Source organism: Streptopelia decaocto, assembly GCF_964273445.1.
Source record: "Streptopelia decaocto genome assembly, chromosome: 1".
NCBI classification, from domain to species: Eukaryota; Metazoa; Chordata; class Aves; order Columbiformes; family Columbidae; genus Streptopelia; species Streptopelia decaocto.
The window spans coordinates 139,996,838-140,016,705 of record NC_138663.1 but is presented as its reverse complement, the minus strand read 5'-3'; the positions used below and the strand labels follow the sequence as shown (position 1 = coordinate 140,016,705).

General features: G+C 40.5%; 1 protein-coding gene across 1 annotated transcript in view; it reads right to left on the bottom strand.

Moving 5' to 3' along the window:
* Nucleotides 1-464: 464 nt before the first annotated feature.
* The window catches only part of DPT (dermatopontin), a 28,449-nt gene continuing 9,045 nt past the window's right edge, over nucleotides 465-19,868 (bottom strand). Inside the window, exons 2-4 of the mRNA XM_082071603.1 lie at nucleotides 18,668-18,793; nucleotides 7,023-7,130; nucleotides 465-1,855 (exon numbers count right to left, since the gene is read on the bottom strand). Coding sequence (XP_081927729.1) covers nucleotides 1,789-1,855; nucleotides 7,023-7,130; nucleotides 18,668-18,793 — 301 coding nt within the window. The 3' untranslated portion in view covers nucleotides 465-1,788. The remainder of the gene's footprint in view (nucleotides 1,856-7,022; nucleotides 7,131-18,667; nucleotides 18,794-19,868) is intronic.

Sequence of the window (19,868 nt, the reverse complement as noted above, 5' to 3'; positions counted from 1 at the left end):
GGCACTGTGGTTCTAAATCAGCCTAAGCTGACCTTGCACTGTCCCCTCAGAGGCCTCCATGAGCCCATGATGTGCACACAGAATTGAGAGCAGCCTAAGTAGTTAAGACAAAGCTGTGTGTGTCCATCTAGAGCAGGTGTTCCCAGAGATAACCCTTCTATGCCTAATTATAGTGCCTGTCCTTTTCCATCAGCTCCCTGGCATGAGTGCCTTTTCCTGTGGTGCTCTCCTATTTGGAGCTCCCTTGGCTTCCTTTGCCTGTTCTACCACTATCAGCTAACAAGCTTCTCCAGCTTCCCCAGGCCTCTTGATTTCTCTTTCCCGCTGTTACTCATATGTCACAGAAACTCCCTAATCACCATCACAGTCTCTGAGAATGACGGAGGTTTTCTTTGTGTGCAAATTAATGAGTTGGTGTAAGTAAAATTAAGAAAGAACAAGGCTACACCAATGCAAAACCTATTATTCTTTTATTGGACAAGTGTAATTTCAATGCTCACGCTTGAGGGTATGCTAGTAAATACACTAAAAATGCTTGGAACATGGAAACTGATTGGTTGACACTACTGTTTCCTATGAAGCTTTACAACCTTAAATTGGTACACGGCGCCATCATGGCCCTTAAACCAGCACTGCTGAAGCCACTGCCAAGTTTGCCATTGACTTCATCAGGTAAGAAACTGAGCCCTAAATTCTGGTTTGTTCAAGAGCAAATATCAGATCTTCCTGGAAGAGATCAATAGTCTTTCTTGTTGGATTACAGCTGCACAAATGCTGTGCTGTCTTGAAACACAGACACTTTATCCTTTACAGAGAATGAGATCTGCAAGATGGAGGAATTGAAGCCACCTAAGTCATTAGCTTTATTTGTCTGTTCTAAGCCAAGAATATATTACCAAGGGCAGGTGGATGTTGTACAGGCACACATAGTGGAAACCAAATCCATCTGAAAAGCAGACTCCTGACAAGAGTAGTATATATATTTACTGCGAGTGGCCTGACCTTCTCCTGGGTTTGCCCAGAGTAGAGCTCCTGGCTAGCTGTGTCATTGGAGACTTTTAAGACAATATAAAAGAGACTTTCAGTAGGACTGGGTTAGGCTTCTGTTTTTATTGTTGGACTTACTCTCATTTTAATCAGGTATTGACTTCTTCCAGTGTTGTAAATACTTGGAATTCTCCTGTGCAGGTGGACCTTTGTAGCAATGGAGTTACACTGAGGGCTGTAACAGGTAATGCCAGATGCCGTATGTCAGAGACCTGATGCTGCTTTCAGTACATTTTCAGCTACTAAATGCTGAGAAGCTGGCAGGGATCACGGGGTTGGTTCCAAGTACACAGTAAAAGACAGTAAAGTCTAGTGGATGTTGGAAAGCTTATACTGTGTTTCCACCTCATTTGGAGTGACTGTGCTGGGAAGAAATTTATACAAAGTTGCTATGGAAAGAAAGTTGTATGTGTTCAGAATGGCTATATGTATATATATAAAAAAAGGTAACTGTGCATATGCCATAGACTTGTGTATCATAAACATGTATGTCATAAGCAATTTTAGTTGGAGGATACAACTGCCAGTGCAGACTGAAGGAATCCTCCAAAACTGCTATTGCAAGCACATGGGCCGGCATTTTATTTATTAGCTCCAGAGGGAAAGAATTATATCTTCAGCAGACAGCTGGTGAGTCTTGGTACTTTTTTTGTGACCCTAATTGCCCTTCTCTTGTAATCACTGACCCTCATCCCACCCTGTCCTTCCCCAAGCTTTCCAAATGAGGTACGCTTAATATTTTTAAACATTTTGAAATGGGCAGTCATACTCTGTCATCCTGCAGACAATGAATTTCCACTGTCGATCCCTGCATGAAAGAGAGACAAGAGAGAGATGTTAGTGAGCCAAAACTGCAGAGGATAAGACTATGCAAGTAAGAATAACTTTACACCAGGTATTGTGGCAACAAAAACATCTGTTTGCCATTAGTTAACTTTCCTCTCAGTGCTTTGTGTTTTTATGGGCTGGAAGGAGATTAAATATGTCTGATAATTATAATTCCTTCACATGGTAAGAAAATCAGCTCTCTGAATAATTAGATCTCTAAGTACCCTTCAGAAGGCAATGACTCTTGATCGGTCCTAAATCAGCTTTAAATCAGTGACAAAGAGGAAAAACAAGGTTCTGTCAAAAGTTATTGTCATGCGATGTATTGCTCAGGAATGTGTACAAAGTAAAATACGTGGGTGATTTTCAAGGTATTTCTAAGTGTGGAGTTATCCACACAGCAAAATTAATTTTTTTTTTTTTTCCACTACAAGGTCTTCTAGCTAGTGTCCTTTATTAAAGGACTATTGAATGAATCAATAGAGAGAGAAATTAAATTCACTTCTCATCCTTGATCTCCGCAAGTCACATATAAGTCAGACAGTGTTTATGAGTGTAAGGAGAGTTTATGCTCTCCCTGGTTTGTGAGTAATTGAATGTCCGTATTCTCTCTCAGGAGAGCGACACAATACCTACTAACAGTTGTTAGTAGGAAACATGGCTGGAGCAGCAGGATTCAACAGTGGAGGCCAGTGATTTAGTGTCCAATAGCTGTAACAGGCTGCAAATTTCCACCTTAGCTTATTGGGTGCTAATTTTTCCCTTGACAAAAAGGCATGGGTTCAGAGGACCAAATATTGTCCTGCTGTGGAGCAAATGTTCAATTTAGGCTGCTTGGTGCTGGCTAACAGGAGTTTGGATCTGATGTACAGTCCTTGCAGATGGCAGCTGTCATTTAAATTGGTAATGGGTAGTACTCCAAGAGATTTTTGAAAGTTTGGATTCTGCTAATAGTGATCTCCTAAACCTGAGGTGTGGGACAGGTAGTGCTGCTGGAGTGGTTCAATAGGACCTTGCTTTACACAACTTCTGCACAGTCCTGGTTTTCTCATGGCTGGTCAAAACAGTGAGGAACCTCGTGCAGAACCTGCTGCCATTCAGGGATGTGCTGAGACACATGAGCCCAGATTTTGGCATTAACTGATCTTATATAGTGTCATTGACTGGGTGACTTCTGGAATAAGACTAGTTTGACTCTTAAGCTCTTTGTGAGTATAAAGTATCTCATCTTAGCTTTCATTAACTGATATTTTTTTAATTGGAAATTTACTGTGCTACTTCAGTTTATGCTGAGTGTTGTTTGGAACTGGGTCTGTCTCATACTCATCAGCAAGTCTGCATTTAGTTATATAGAACCTATTTTTTGTTTTCTTTAGGCCTTTCCTAGATGTTTTTTAATCATAATGCCTCATAAAAGGGTTATCAAAGGTTAATGAAATGCAACATTCATTTCTATTTTAGAAGGTCCTAATTTGGACTATATGTGTGCTCTTCAAAGACAGTTATTACTCTTTTGGTCACTGACCTACCCAGAGAGACACCCCCCCCACCCCCAGAAAAAAATATTTACTCTCGTGTGGATTAACAGGATTATATGGGTCAAAATTAAGGTCTGGTAAACCAGCACCCGTTGTCAGAGAGACTTTTAGCTCAAAAGCTGAAGTTAAGTAATTTTCCGAAAAAAGGGTATTGTAAAGTTTAATGTCAAGTTTTTTAAAATAAATGCATTTTAGTTACCTGAATTAACAGCATACTTTAAAATATTAGAACAGAATTATTTCTGAAGTTGTGATTTAAGCTTGATCTTGCAGACACTTTAGGATATATGCACGTTTGATGGCCCATAGGTTCATGCATTTAATGCCTTAATTTATCTCTGTTTGCATTACTTGTGTTTGAAGTTTAGCATGTATGTCCACCTTTTCAGGATGCAGGCTATTACTTTGTACCATTGGTCCTATGTGTTTAATTCAATAGTTATCAGCCTGTTTCAATTGTAGATTCCCAACAAGTTTCCCAGTGGGGGTGCAGATCCTGTCAGGAATTGCCTTGTGTAGCATCCTCTAGAATATATATGGATTTGCCTTTGCATACCTTTAACACTAGTTTATAGGTCCCCCACAAATTGCTAATTTGATGCATTTTCCTTGGCTTGGGGTGTCAATATTGAATTGTCACTGTTACTATCCAGCTGTCATATGCTGTCAGATTTGAATTTTTAATGCTATAGGGAAAATATCTTTTATCTCCAAATATTGTCAAATAATCTGTTTTCAATTCAGTTTAAAAATTCTATGAATTCCTATTCATACTGAGTTTGACAAAATCCTCTTTCTTTGGTCATATGAAACTTATTAGGGACATGAAATACCCTACAATTTAGCTCAGCTGAGCTCGGTAGATATCCAGCTTGTCCAGGCATTTCAAATGTACTTACTGTTGGGGTATCTGAGTGTTGATCTTTCTTTCAGTGAAGATGTCTGAGCAGTTGAGAAATTATTTGTTATTCAGATCACCCAAATAAATGGAACAGAGATCAGTTTTGTAAAAGAAATGAGCTTATGACAGAATGTATGTGCTGTTTTTATAATATATTATGCAGTGAAGGGCAAGCTGTGGCACCCACCAAACGGCTCTGGTGGCCCTCGCCAGATTTTGTATATACAATTGTATATACCCCCTCTGCTCCCAGAGGTAATTTAGGCCCCTGCTAATTCTTTCCAGCTGCTTTTATCCTGCTTTATAGACAATTGTTTTCTCCTTTTGACCCATTTGACTGAAAAATATAAATATTAACCACTTCTAAAGTCTGTGCTCTACAGAAAAGCACTTAAAACCTCTGATGGTTAACAGCAACTCCTTCATTCATTCCTGATACACACGCATGGAAACTCACAGAGAGTGATTACAGAAGGGGAGGTGGGGATGCAATGTTTCTAAACTTTCTACAGCTTTTGCCATGGCATCATGTTCTCTCTCAAATCTCTGTACATCAGCAATGACTGCAGTGATACAGTGTCTTAGGGAGTAGGAAAGGAAGATATGATTTCTGCAAGTTTATTCAAAAAGTCCAAAAATGCAGAACTGTTTGATGTGATTAGGAAAGCTTACACTAAAATATCTTCAAAGGCTTTTTTTGTGCCTCATTAGCTCAAGAACATTGCCTGTCATGGACTAAATAGTATGGACACAAGTTTAGTGTGCTTGAAAGTGAAAAGCAGTCTCAAAATCTACAGCATATTTACACAAAAAAGTTGCATGTGTGTATGCTGCTGGCAGACTGGGACTGAGAATAGCTTTTTTTTGCTCTTATTCTTTCTCAACCAGCTGCAAAGAACCGTTTTGGATGACAAATTTGCCGGTTTTTGCAAGTGTATCACTCGGGAGAGTTACTGTGTGAATCTGAATTATGAACTGGCATAGCAAGAATTTTTTTTCACTTCCATGCTAGGCAATGCATGTTGGTTTTATTTGCTCTGGAAGCTGGAGCTCAGAAAGTTCCTTAGCACAAAAAAGTTTCCTAGATTGCAATTGTTAAAATGTTTTCTCTATAGTTTTCCCCTGCTAGTGTTGCAAGTTCATCTGTGCTGTCGCAGCTGTGATAGGACAAAGGTGTTGGTGGCTTCTTTCCAAGTGCTGTGATCCCATAACCTGTGAGAACCATTACTCCCCATGTACATGCCCAGTCCCTTGCTGCCACCCTGTTCTGGAGACTGTGTTAAGCCATCAGCAGCTGCAGACAGACTCTCTGCCATGGCTATGACAAACAGGGATTAAGAATAGCGCTGGGGAATATTTAAGAGGAAAAAAAAACAGGACAGGTATGTCCCTTGCAAGCTTTTAAATAATTTCTCCAAAGGGGTGAAGAGATACCCTTGAGTCAATTAACTGTGAAAGTTACTCTTCTACTTGTAGGGATAATTTGCAGACATGGCTTCTATTTTTTAATGGACAGGCTAATGAATTTTAGCCAGAAAATTACAGTTATGGACCTGTGGCAGTGTGTTATCATTTTTGGAAAGGTGGTCTTATTTTAGGTAGTTTTTGACTGATGGAATCCCTAGTGAACCCTGGCAAGCTGAGAGTGTCATTGACAAAAGCACCTCAGCTCCTTTGAGTGTTATTAGAGACAGCCTGAGATGTTGGTGTGTTTGAAATCCTCTCTTCTCTCCCTGCTTCTCCTGTAGCCAGTCAATGATAGGCCAGTGCAGTGCACCTTGCCTGGCTGGCTGTGTTATGTTTGATAACAAATGCCTTAATATACTGGGTTGAATTGTCTGATAAAAAACATCAGCAAAGAAATAGCTCACACTTGACAAACTAGAGGCCAGCTTGAGAAGAAAGAATCACAATCTCTCTCCCACAATCAAGTTTCAGTGACTTGATCCTGCTGTTAGGATCTCTGTAGTCCCAGAGACAGCACTGTGGGGCTTACATTGTCTAAATTTTAAAACCTCGCTGTTCTGCATAGTGCAGAGGGAGAGATACCTCTTTTTAGTTGAGCAGAGCAATTATGAATCTATCTGCATGACTACAACTTCCCTAGCCATAGGGCCTCTCTCAAGAGGATTAGCAAATGTCAAGTAATAACTAGGACTGATCAAAAAAAAAAAAAAACAAAACAACTCATTTTCCGGAAAGGGATCAATGCACATCACATTGCCTGAATTTCTGGTGTGGCCTCAAATCTGTTAGAATTGTGTTGCAATGGACTGAGCAGTTTACAGCATTCACATTGCAGTTTGTATGGTCTTATCTTTGCGTCCTGGCAGATTCCTGCAAAGGAAAGTGAGCCAAAATGAGCCCCCTGAAAGGACAAGATGTTCTAGGATGAGTTTTTACTAGGATGAAAGATGCTCTGACTAGACATAGGTGAGAAACAACGCTGAAGATCTATTACAGTTTCCAGAGCTCAGGTTTAGATAAGCCTACCATTGCTATGTTTTTCACTACTTAGATGGACATGGAAAATGTTCCCCTTGTCCATGAAGAATAATGCATTGTGATCTTTGGTCCTCAGAAGTACTAGCCTGATGTCGAGTACCACAGCAGGGGATGTGTAGCCATGTACTGTTTGAAGGAAATAGAAAAGGAAGACCTTTTTTTTTTTTTTCTTAAATTTCCAATGACACAGATGAAAAACAAACCTGTCCACAGCAGAGAAAGTTGTGGTTGCCCCACGGATGTAATGGTCATAACTGTACATCATCATGTCCATATCTTCTCCATAGTGTCCTGGATATTCTGTTGTTAACCTTTACATTAAAGAAAAAGAAGATAATATAATTTACCATCTTATAGAAGTAAGTCCAGTTGACTGAATGCAATTCAAATAGCTTTTTCCTTATTCTTTAAAAGCTTTTGTTTCTTTACAGTACCACAAGATGCAGTCTCACCTACGATACTGCCTCTGTCTTCTACACAACTGATGTAGCTATTTCAATAAATTTCAGCAAGTGTAGAACTGTAAAGAGCAAGTTGAAGTATTATATATATATACTTCTGTAGCTCTGGAATAAAAGCAGCCTGAACAAGAATGTAAAGCTTGTCTATTACTTATGTCTTTATTGCAGGGATTTGCTCTCGCCTCTTGTGAATCTGTTTGTTTTGCTGCTGTAGAGAGCTGTAAATGTTGCCAAGTAAAATAACTACAAGCATTTATCCATTTATGAATTATATTAAATGAATGTAGCAATTAATCCCTTCCTCTTTGTTGTTTCCGTTTTGCTGCCTAGTTTATAATGTAAAAATATGGGCCTGGACAATATTTGTGCAGTGTATTTTATCTAAGAACCTCAAAATGCATCTGCATTTATTAATCAAATTACAGTTAGTGCTTCCATGGGAAATAGGCAAGTAATACTGTATTTGGTTTTACAGATAATGAACAGATGCAGGAAGTGGCTGGGACTTGACCAGTACTTTATGTCAACATTATGTTAGAGGTCAGGAATGGAAACCTGGCACCCAGTCTTTCCCTATATTACAGCATTTTAAGTGGGAGTTGCTGGTGGAGTTGTGTCAGCTTCACTCAGAACTGCAAAGGGTAGAATCAGGTTCCCTGTGAGGGAGCCACTGTCCATGTGGAAACAAACAACTTAACTTCTGTTGAGACTAAAAGTGTTAAGACGCCTTTACAGAAATCGTGACAACCATTTTTCTGACTTAATTCAGCCTAGCAGCAGTACTTGAATGATGCTTGAAGGTGATCCCAGCACAGCCCTGCCAAGCACTCATGTGCATGTTTACCTTTTGTTAAATCAGTAAGGTTTGAGCACAAGCTGAAATATTTTACTCACTAGGAATATAATTATTGGAATGGTTTTAAGTTTCTAAAATGATATGCTTGGGGGGTATTTGGAGCCTAACCTAGTAACTGTTGGAGTGCTGCTGGAAACTGAAAGTTTACCTGAAAGCGGAGGGACTCTGGAATATTAGGCTGCTTTCTGCTAGAGCCATTTGTTATAACAAAAAAAAACTCCACTGTAGTTGCCACCACTTTATTTTAAATGTATTTTTCATCACTTTGTTTACCCTTGTGCTGTTTATGTCTGCTTTGTAAAGCAGATGTGACTTAATTCAAGGTCATTTTCAGCTATTGAAAATGAAAGAAAAACATCATTCAGTTGGAATATCATTCCTAACAAATAATTATTCCTTGACAAATGAAAAACTGGACGGAGTGTGAAACTCAAGCGTAGCCTTATGACATCCCTAAGTCTCAACCGTCGACTTCTTTGAACATATCTTTTTTCTTGTGCCTCTTGTCCTTTGGCCATAGCAATCATCAAACAAATTACTAGCTACAGCACAAGAACACCTGTGCCCAAGTGGTTTTAGGAGGCAGAAGAGCAGGCCTGGTCACAGCGTCTGTTGTCAAAGCTCTGACCAAGGGCCTATGGATTTGCAGAGCCTTTGCGGTGTTGTACTATTGGTACAAAATGAACAGCAATATTTGACAGGTCATGCAGACAGCTGCTGCAGGCTGGGAGAAACAGAAGAAACCATGTACACTGGCAGTTGTTAGGATGGATAGGTAGGCAGAGTCATCAGTATGCTCTGCAAGTGTAAAAACTAGAGCCACAGTTTTCAGTCCAGCCCCCATGAAAGTCCAAAATGAGACCACTATTGAATTTTAATGGAACTGGCTCTGACCCAGACAAAGAGAATAAATGCAAATACTACACAAATCTGTTTCTTATGGCTTCCACCAGTTAACTGGTGGGTTTTTTCTAGACCAAAGGTCATCACCTGAATGTGTTTCTGTCAAAACATGGCAAACCTAATTGATCTGTTATTTGACTGAAAGCTGATGTTATAATTTTTGTTTTCAGGACACCTCCCCCTGTGCTCCCAAATACATATTTATTTGTCAGTGCCAAGCAGTTAACAGCTCAGATTTGAATACTTTTTTACCTAGGCAGCCTATGACTTTAATATCTAGCACAGCTTTATGACCCATAAAAGAACCTTAATCTGAGCATGAGATATTTCTTTGGTATAGCTAACTTGTTGAAAGCCCTTTAGTTTGCAAAGAGATGCTTTTGAGGCCCTCCATTCCATCCCCAGAGCTGTAATGAGAGCTAGATTATACTTCAGAAAGCCTGACCTCTTCTGCTGCTTGGTCTATATTTTATCCATTTTTCTTACACAGAAATCAAGGCCTTGAAGAGGACTTTCTTGCATACTTGCATCTCCCCTCAGTGAAGCCGTGGATTTAAATTTGGGAACTCCAGAGTATTTCTGGATCCATAGCCAGAGGCCAAGAGAAACTGGGGCTATATCTATGCTAATGGAACAAACAACACCAGAGAATATTTCTGGGCACTATAACCCAATTGCCTAGATGTGCAAATTATTGGAACAATCCCTGGGACAGTTATAGCCCTGACCAACTAGCACAGTCTCAGCAGGTACCTCAAAGAAAGTTTGTGAGTTATCACATGGTAGGTACCATTCCTAACAGGCAGAATGTGGACACACTGTTTTGAAGGGTGAGAAGAGTTTAATAGTGTGGCTGCTTCCTCTGCTAGAGGAGAGTCCCCATATTTAGTTTGCTAATGTGTAGCCCGCCTGTCTGATAGCTCATCTTTGAAGATTCCTGGGTTACAGCAGGTTTTAAAAACATGTGGCATGAAGACCAGCTATGGACCACGATTTCATTTTGCATTCATCTGTCAACTCCAGGTTTTGGGGCTTTTTCGGGCTATTATTATGACATAACACTAAGGCGTGTGTTTATATATGTTCCACCAAATGTGTTTCATAACATCTGTTTGGCATTCAGCAAGGAAAATATTCTGTAATCTTGACCAGCACTATGTGCTGGGCAGACAAAACTTGAGCAAAACACAAGGTTAAAAAGCTGCTTTCAGCTCTACTCAGAGACAAGACAGAGAAGTCAGTTCTTTGAACTTGCTTCATGACCCTTTCAATTGAAAAGTAAATCTGATTACAAGCTCCTGAACACTATGAAGGGTCCACAAACCTTTTGCAGAAGCAGGCAGTGTTATTCTGAAGTAAATGGATGCAGCATGGAGCCTTCATTTAGCTTCTCTCTCTTTTCTTTCTGCCTACTGTCGTCTCCCCCTCCTCCTCTAACTTCTTCAAATTACCATTCAGCCTCTTAAGGCTCCTCCGCTAAGAAATGTTCAAAAAGAAAATATATGCAATTACCGAAAGTAAATGATACGGGGGTATGAGCTGCTCTGAAGTTTGTCTTGTTACACAGACAGATGCCTACTGACTCCTTTTGTTCTGAAGAGAAAAATTGCAAATAGTGCTATGACAGCAATGTTCAGATTCACTTGGGTCTGTGTGGTCTGTCTGTGTAATTCAGTTCTCTTTGATGTTTGCTGTACTCATTTATGAAACTTTTCCCTTAAGCCCATGCAGCTCAAGGTCATCTGGATTGCTCTGTATCCTTTAGAAGGAAATGCAATTGGTTTTCCATATAGCAGTGCTCCATGGGGTTACCCAACCCTTCTCTGTTATCCTGGGGATAAGTCACACAAAATATATCTGCACCAAGAGATGCTCTAGTGTTTAATGCATAGGGATATTCAGTACTTGGTTTTCTCATCATGGAGCCATTAAAGCTCTTCTCAAAGTGGTCTGCCTGGCACAGGACAGTGGTCCCCTCATCATTTGTTGTAGTTTGGTGTGTAACCGTATTATCAAGAGTTTAACTGAAAATATTGTGTTTTACACTTTAATGCATATCATCTGTGTATCAGCTGTCAACCATGTACCAGGGCCCTACAGATAGGTAATTTATTCACAAATGTGGTAGCATTTGTGAGCCACATGTGGCAGTGTATGGTTTATAGCGAAGAGGAGCTATATGAGGGCTCTGTGAGAGCTTCTGGCATTGACCTCTTAACAAAGAAAACTGAGCTAAGGGAGCAATGAGAAGCCTGGGAATTGCCAAGTGCTGAGACGAAGTCGCTGCTGCTGTTTGGGGTGACCTAAGGCCTCTAGGACCAAGCTGTGGTGCTTGTGGTGCCTGAGAGGATACCTGAGCGAAAGGCCTAGAAAAGAGACTTGCAAAGCAGTGGTGAGAAGACCTCTGTTATACTGATGATGGGACCCAGGTACTCAGTAATTTGGTGCTGAATGAATCCTGAGGAGGCAGAGGATCTGTGCAAGGCCTAGTAGGGTGCATGTAGTGGAATTGTTTACTAAACCCAAATATGCACAAAGGTGTTAAGTTTGGGGAAGGACTCATAGAGGAGAAAACAGTGAGACCTTTAGCAAGTGGTAGTCTTTTCAATATGTATGATCTATTTGCAAGAATTAATACAGAAAACAGAGGAATTCAGCTTTGCAAATACACTTCAGGTTGGCAGGTTAGTATCAGGTGTATGATGTTTGGACACAAGAGTTGTGGACCACTTGTGGCATTGTCAAGAGAGGAGAAAACAGATAATTCTGCATTAAAGACTGGGAAAGAAAAGCTTGTGAGAAGGGGTGTAAGTGGTTTGGCATGTGTGGAAGAGAGCAGGAAAACCGGTCAGAAAAAAGTATTTTCATAGTGGGGTTTTTAGCTGAAATAGAGTTGATGTGGGATGGTTTATCCTCTGACTGGTTTGTATCACCCCACAGATCCTCACGTTTTTCTAATGTACTTTACTATAATCCTACAAATCTTGCTCAGGGTAAGAAACTTATTGAAAAAAGGCATTAAATCTTTAACAAGATTACTGTTGTTATTATTCTTGTCTGAGAGTAGTAATGTTGTTTATTTTCCATGGTGAAGAATTACTATGTTAGAGATTAATAGAAAATACAAAGTTACCCATTTAGCATTGAGAATAATGTTTTGTACTGATCTACAATGATCCCTAGCACTCTTTGAATGATTGACTTCAGAAATAGCTATCCTGAGTCTATTTTTTGCCAATAAGAAGATCAAGTCATAGTAATGGCCTTATGAGTATTGCACAGCCCATCGCTTAGAGAAGTAAATGGGAACTATGGGTATGCCTTGCCTTCAGATACCAAACAGACAAAAGAAGTGAATCTTTTAAAATATCAAAGACAGTCAGTGGTAGAGCTCACAGTTTCCTGTGTGAACTGTTGAATATACTTATTTCCTGCTAGTAAGTACGTGTTTCAGAGTGCCTTACATTTTTCACTTCTCTTTCAACTACAGTGATAACAAGATGAATTACTTCTCTTTAACCTTAATTTCTCTCTTTGCTGCTGAAGTCTTCCTCTAATGATGCCACAGCCAAAAGAAGGAGCTGTTCCATTTCATGAGGAAAACATAAGCTTTGACATTAATTTTCTGACACTTAAGTAAGAGTGTCCCCTGAATGACCTTACTGTTTCAGATGTTATTTACAAGTGCTTCAAGAATATGGCTCTCCTAATGAAGGATTTTGGTTCAAGAGCCATAAGCCTGCATGTTACATTCAGTGAACATGGGAATTATATGATCTTTAATCAGTTTCAATTCTTCCTCCAGCTGGAAGACAGTGGCCATCCTCTTTTAAAAAACATACTACACTGAAAATCCAAAGAAGGTCTTAATAAGCTGTAGAAATTCCTGCCAATGCTCCCAGTGTAATTCCAGATTGCTGGGCTGCCAGGGAACTAGAGGCGTCCTGGAGCTGTTCTACATGTGAACAGTTCTCTCATGTGGCCACACTACACGTGTTTTGGGATTGAGTTCAAGCTCCAGGTTATGAGATCATAGATTCACCTAAACACATCACTGCCCTTCTGTTTCCCCTCTGTGTGAAAACCACAATCTCTCACAGGGCGGAGGAGCCAGGAGGCCAACATAGTGGGACCACAGTTCTTCTTGGAGGTCTGCATGAGCTAATGCAATACAGATACAAGTGGCAGAGAGCCCAGGGTACCTTATGCATGTTCATCAAGATGTATCTGAAATAACATTAGCCAGCTTTCCAATGTCAGGCAAATGTTTTTCCCAGAAGAGCCTGTTTCCACCACATCTATTCTGAGTTTACCTCCTGGATTTGTATCTCTGCTGTTGGTAGTCTCTGAGAAGCCTGCATAGGATCTCATCAGTTTCAATATGGCTTTGGTGGCAGGTTGAGTCCAGAAAACAAATAAGTTCTTTAAGCCTCATAAGTCTTGGAAAATGTAATTGTTGCCTGGACAATGTCACCATGACAGAGAGCAGCCACAGCTCCAGACAGACCTTCTGGCACTTGAACTGCTGGTTGTTTGGAGAGGAGAAACAGTCATAAACAGTCTGTGCAGACTTGGGGCTGCTCTGTGACATGTGTTTGTTTTCGAGAGTGTGGAGTCAAGCTTTCAATTTCCTGGCAAAGAGAAAAATCTGAGCTCTAATGGGACGACTTAATAACGCTGTGTCTGCATCTGGGATGGATTTGCTTCCTTTATGGTTTGAATCAGCACACAGTTTATTTTACTGTGGTAGCATTCCCTAGCCAGGTAAAATAATGGGAGCTTTTCTGCCTCCCGTGGGAAATGTTAATTATTTTCAGTATGGTAAAAATGTGCAGAATCCATGACAAAACTTGGCATGGTAAGGAAGAAGCAAAGTACTTGTAAAAAAAAAAAAAAAAAAAAAAAAGCAAGTGCAAAACTATGAGGCTGGAGAAAATGAGTATATTTATTTGCAGTATGGGCTTACTCTACAGGTAAACCCATGGTGAGAAGACGAACCGTGAAAGAACTGCTGGGCTCTAAAGAGAAAGATGCTACCAAGCAAAGTCCTTAAGCATGTATTTGGCTTTAACCATGTTCTTAAATTAAGCAAAGTGTTTAAGTGTGGGTTTCAGTCAGCATGATGGTGTCACAAATTAGTATTCCAATACATGTTAGCAGGACTCAATAAACATGAATGTTCCAGCTGCAAAAAACAGGTCAAATTCTAACAAACCATTTGCATGGCTCATATACACGGGGAAAACCTGTCTTTATTCATTGTAGCGGGAAGACCAGCTTACTTTAGGAGCAGTGTAGTACCAAAGAAGAAAAGCCAAGAGAAACCATGCATAAGGATCAGCTGCCTTACTGCTTTTATATTTGCCAGAGAGCCCTGGAGGAGGAAGAGATCAAATACTTAAGGTGAGAGCTAATTTAAAACAAGTTTTTGTTACACCTCAGTATTGTCAGTTTTCTTAAAAATGCCTTTCTGCCCGTATTTGATTCAATAATCAAGGATTCATTGCACATTAAAATTCAAGGTTGCTGAGAAATTCTGCAACGAGGATTGCCTTTGAATATGGATTTTCCTGTGTGTCATACATGATCTATGAGGCACCGTAGTTGTTACATATTTTCCTGGTATTACTTTTCCACACAGTCATATACTAATAGATGCCTTTGCATAAAATTAAGCTGCTTCTACCAAGAACCAGGAGTCAGCAGCATGTTAATAGCTATTTCTCCACATGTAGTTTATTGACAGCTAGTTTCTGGAACAGAATAAATAACATTATAGGTCGGGGAAGAAACTGTAATGAATTATGATACTGCATATGCACATGCATTTTTATTGTGTCTTATATGCATATACATTTTGAGGTTCTACCCTTGGTAGCTGAGAACTGCTTTGCAGATTGTTTGGTAAACACAGCCTCTCTGTCAAATGCATCTTAAACAGAGTGCAAGATACAGACCAGAAGTGTGATGTCTGAACAAGGTCTTGTGACAATAACTTGGAAATGCAAATGGAAATGAAGTTGTGAGTGAGACCTCTTGGGCTTAGGGAGTGGGAAGTTTAGTGGCTGTACACTGAAGTTTCACAATTCAGACAAGTCACATCTGTAATAGTAAAATTGGCTCCAAGGTATGGCATTTCACACTACCACATTGCAATTCATGTTGTTTATATCTTAGCATAACAACTAGTGCTCTCCCAGACACTGTCTAGGCAAGGTGAAGGGAATAAAACAGAAAATAAACCATTCCCAGCAGACAATAGGCAGGAGACCACTGTTTTGGAGAGGAAAGTTTAGCTGCATGCTGTGGGCCCTGCAGCAGTAGGAGAAAAGACTTCTTCTCAGTGAGGGTGACAGACACTGGAACAGGCTGCCCAGGGAGGTTGTGGAATCTCCTTCGCTGGAGACATTAAAAACCCGCCCGGACATGTTCTTGTGCGACCTCACCTAGGCGTTCCTGCTCCAGCAGGGGGATTGGACTAGATGATCTTTTGAGGTCCTTTCCAATCCCAAACATACTTTGATACTGTGAGTCCTCCTATTTGGGATTGCAGGACAAGTCTTGTGGAAAGGGACCACAAGAGGTTTCCAGTACAGCCCTCTGCTCAAACGAGGGTCACCCCAGGGATTTATTCAGCTGAGTCTTGAAAACCTCCAAGAATGGAGCCTGCACAGCCTCACCAGGCAACCTGTTCTACTGCCTCACTGTCCTCATAGCAGAAAAGGTCTTTTTTTTATAACCTTCTGAACAGCACTTCCGCCCTCAAGTGTATCAGCTGTTCCTCCCAGTTTGGTGTCATATCAAACTTGGTGAGAATGTGCTCTAATGCCCCCTCAAAGTCATTAATAAAGATGTAAAGCAGGATGGGTCCCAGGGTAGACCATTATTTACAGTGCTCTGCTCGTAGTGGTCACTCAGGCAGGGTATCGCCCTTTAACCACCACCTTCTGAGCCTGTTAAACCACCAGCTTTTTACCCATCTAGTTGTCTGTCCATCCAGACCAAAACATCCTGATTTGGATAACTGTATGTACAAAGAACTTGTATCTACCCTGCAAACTCCGAAGGCAGAATGAGAGCTTGAAAGAAATTGGAAGAAATATATTGTAAGGAGGCACTTCAAAGAGCAAGATCAAGCAAGGCTCTCAAATAGAAGAAGCTGTATGAAAGACTGTCCAGGGTGAGAGTGGGCATGGAAGTGTCAAGACAGGCCAGAAGCTTAAGCAGAATCACAGAATGCTAGGGATTTGAAGGGACCTCGAAAGATCATCTAGTCCAATTCCCCTGCTGGAGCAGGAACACCTAGATGAGGTTACACGGGAATGTGTCCAGGGGGATTTTGAATGTCTACAGAGAAGGAGACTCCACAACCCCCCTGGGCACCCACACTGGGAAAAAGTTTCTTCTCATATATAAGCAGAACCTCCTGTGTTCCAGTTTGAACCCATTGCCCCTTATCATTCGTTGTCACCAAGAAGAGCCTGGCTCCATCCTTGTGACACTTACCCTTTACATATTTATAGAGATTAATGAGGTCAACCCTCAGTCTCCTCCAAACTAAGGAGACATGCTCCCTCAGCCTTTCCTCATAAGGGAGATGCTCCACTCCCTTAATCATCTTCGTTGCCCTGCGCTGGACTGTCTCCAGCAGTTCCCTGTCCTTGAACTGAGGGGCCCAGAACTGGACACAATATTCCAGATATGGTCTCACCAGGGCAGAGGGGAAGGAGAACCTCTCTCTGGATCTACTAACCATCCCGCTTCTAATACACCCCAGGATGCCATTGGCCTTCTTGGCCACAAGGGCACAGTGCTGGCTCATGGTCATCCTGCTGTCCACCAGGACCCCCAGGTCCCTTTCCCCTACACTGCTCTCTAACAGGTCATTCCCCACCTTATACTGGAACCTGGGGAACAAACTGGGTTCAAGATGGAGTGACTGAGCCTGGTAATTCAGGGTACAAAATGGCTTTATAATGAAGCCGTAATCAGAAGCTATGTACCGGAAGGTTTTCACAAGCCAGGTGACAGGTCATCCCAGAGGTTTCACAGCTCTCCCCTCACAGAACATGAGCACATGGGATTTCTGCCCTGCTTAGGCAGAGAAATGCTTTGCCTGCCTTTGAAATACTGCCTTTTCTGCATGGAAAGACAGTAGCTGCTGAACTGCATAAGGCATTCGTTTCCAAGCGTAAGAAATGGAGTGTTGTCACTTTTGGAAATAGAAGGGCAGAATAGGAGTCAGTGTGCAGCTGGGATGGAAGCGCAAGACATCAGTAACCCCAAACATTTACATTAGGATTTGCATTTCTCTGAATGCCAATTTGCAAGGCAGAGACAAAGTTGTTCCCAGTTGTCAAGACAACATCTGAGGGAAATAGAACTGTCAACAACAAAAGAGGTCAGAGAAAATTTCTGTTGCCTCTCTGAAAATGCATGTAATATTTAAGGAGTAAAAAGATTGGAAGAACTCTGTAAAAGTTAGAATGAGTTTCCCTCAGAGGGAAGAGCCTGGGCAGGTATGTAAATAAACCCCCAGGCAGAGCACATCTGTAGGCAGTGTGAGCTGAAAAGGGGGCAGAAGAACGTTCAAAGACTCTGTTACAGAGTTCCTATCACTGAAAATATTTAAAAATAATAATGATAAAACTCAATTTCTTTTCCTCCTGCCGTAAGGAGACTGAAGGATGCAAAGCAAGGCACTGCTGTTGTGTTTGGCTAGTAGCCAGCCAGACAAGTAAGACCAAATGGCACGGAACAGTTTGGACGTGTCTCAAAGCACAGATTTCCAACCCTCCCAATCTCTTTTTTTTAAATTTTTTTGACTGCAGGCAGGTTATTCTTTTTATCAGTGAGAATAGCTGGATTAATAGCCCTGACATGTAAAATCATGAGTTCTCTTACACAGAGTGGGCAGGAGCAATATGAGCTTTCTCTGTAGTTTCCTACTGTACTTCTATATCAATTTTGAGAAACCACACAGAGATGCTCAGGATGTGCAGCTCATTTGTCCATAGCCTCTGTGAGGTTGACAACACCAGTTGTGATGCTGTGTTAAGGTGAGGCCATATTTTTTTTAGGTTTGGACTGTGATCGGTAGCTCATTTTGACTTAGGTTTTCAAACAGCCTTGAGAGAAGGAGCAAGTTGTATGCACTACAAATAAAAAACCACCAAGTTGTCAGCCAGAGGATATTTTTTCGGAGGTAACTGGCAGTAAATTCACTCTCGTAAGTCATGCTGGCACAATTATGTAACACAGAGATGGTCCTACTCCTGTAAGTGTGCTAGATTTATAGTGGGAGCTATATCACCACCTTTGAAATGCCGTTCCACTTTGGAGATTTCTGTCATGGTTTCCAGCATAGCAAGGCTGCTGCTGGTACCCAGACCTGGTCATTTACGGCTAGCTACTGCCTTGTGCTGTTCGGTGTAGCTGTGCCCTCATTCTCTTCCCTTAGCCATGGATCCTCAAGAATCCTGTTAGAAGACTGGAAATAACTTGTTTAGCCCCATAAAACACATTTAACTTTTTCTCAGACAAGGTTTTTGATGGGTCAAGCAGCTAAAGGCATTTATGAGGACTGCTGAAGAAGAGGCTCACAGGTCTGGTGTCTGCTTGAACTCACCAGCATGAGTATGGGCATCTCCGGCTATAGCGGCAGCAGTAAAATTGCCATTCACGGTCAAGCACAGATGGAAAGTACTGGCTCTGGAAACCAGCCACCAGCCCATTGTTCGAGCAGGTTTGATACCTAAGAAAAAGGAGAAAGAACACATAAGGAAAACATGGTATTAGATTTCCTGATATTTTCAAGAATTTCTGAAAACAGGATTAAAAATATTGATTGAGGGTGGAAGCTAAGAGTTTGGCTTTGTATTGAGAAGCACTATGTGCACTTGCTGTGTATTAAGTAACCATTTTGTATTAGAAAGCAACAGTAGTTGACAAATAATGTGTTAACATTTGTGTTGCATTTAAAACTATTTAAGCTGGTTTTAAGTATTAAATCATTCCAGTATGCAGGCAAGAAGATTTTTCTGATGTTGATATTCTCAACTGTTTGCAAATCATGAGACTGACTTCAAAATAGTCCATTATTACTTTTATCTCTGACCATTGGTATTTGAGCATTTGGGGCTCACCGGAGTAATTTTTTCAACTGCTTCTCTACAAAAAAAGAAGCTTTAGAAAATTTTATATGAGAAGTTCAGCATTTTATTTTATTTTATTTTATTTTATTTTATTTTATTTTATTTTATTTTATTTTATTTTATTTTATTTTATTTTATTTTATTTTATTTTATTTTATTTTATTTTATTTTATTTATTATTTTCCTTCTCAATTACATATCTCAAGGAGAAGTCATTCTTAATTCAAAACACTATAGGCTTGTGATGAAACCGTGATTTGATAAAAATCACATGAGGAAAACTGAGACTCAGATATTATGAAATTATAAGACTCACATAAACTTTATGACTGGGTTTTCAAAATCATTCTTTCTGTGTACTCAGGAATTCTGTCTTACATGTAAATCAGTGCCTTCAAGTAGAATAGACATGGTCTCTAAGCGTGCAGATAGATGCTTCTCTTTCTGCACAAGCATCTGGACACTGATACCCAAATTATTTCAAGTGATAATCAGTTTGAATAGTTTCCTTCTTGGAGACTAAAGACAAGGAGAGCATGAGAACGGATAGCGCATTAACTCAACTGTTAAGTGCTCATTCTCTCAAGCACCCTTCTGGCCTCATTGTTTCCCTATTGGAGAAAATCATAGGAATTCAGTTTCTTCTATTTACTTTTCTTTCTTTTTCCTTCATCA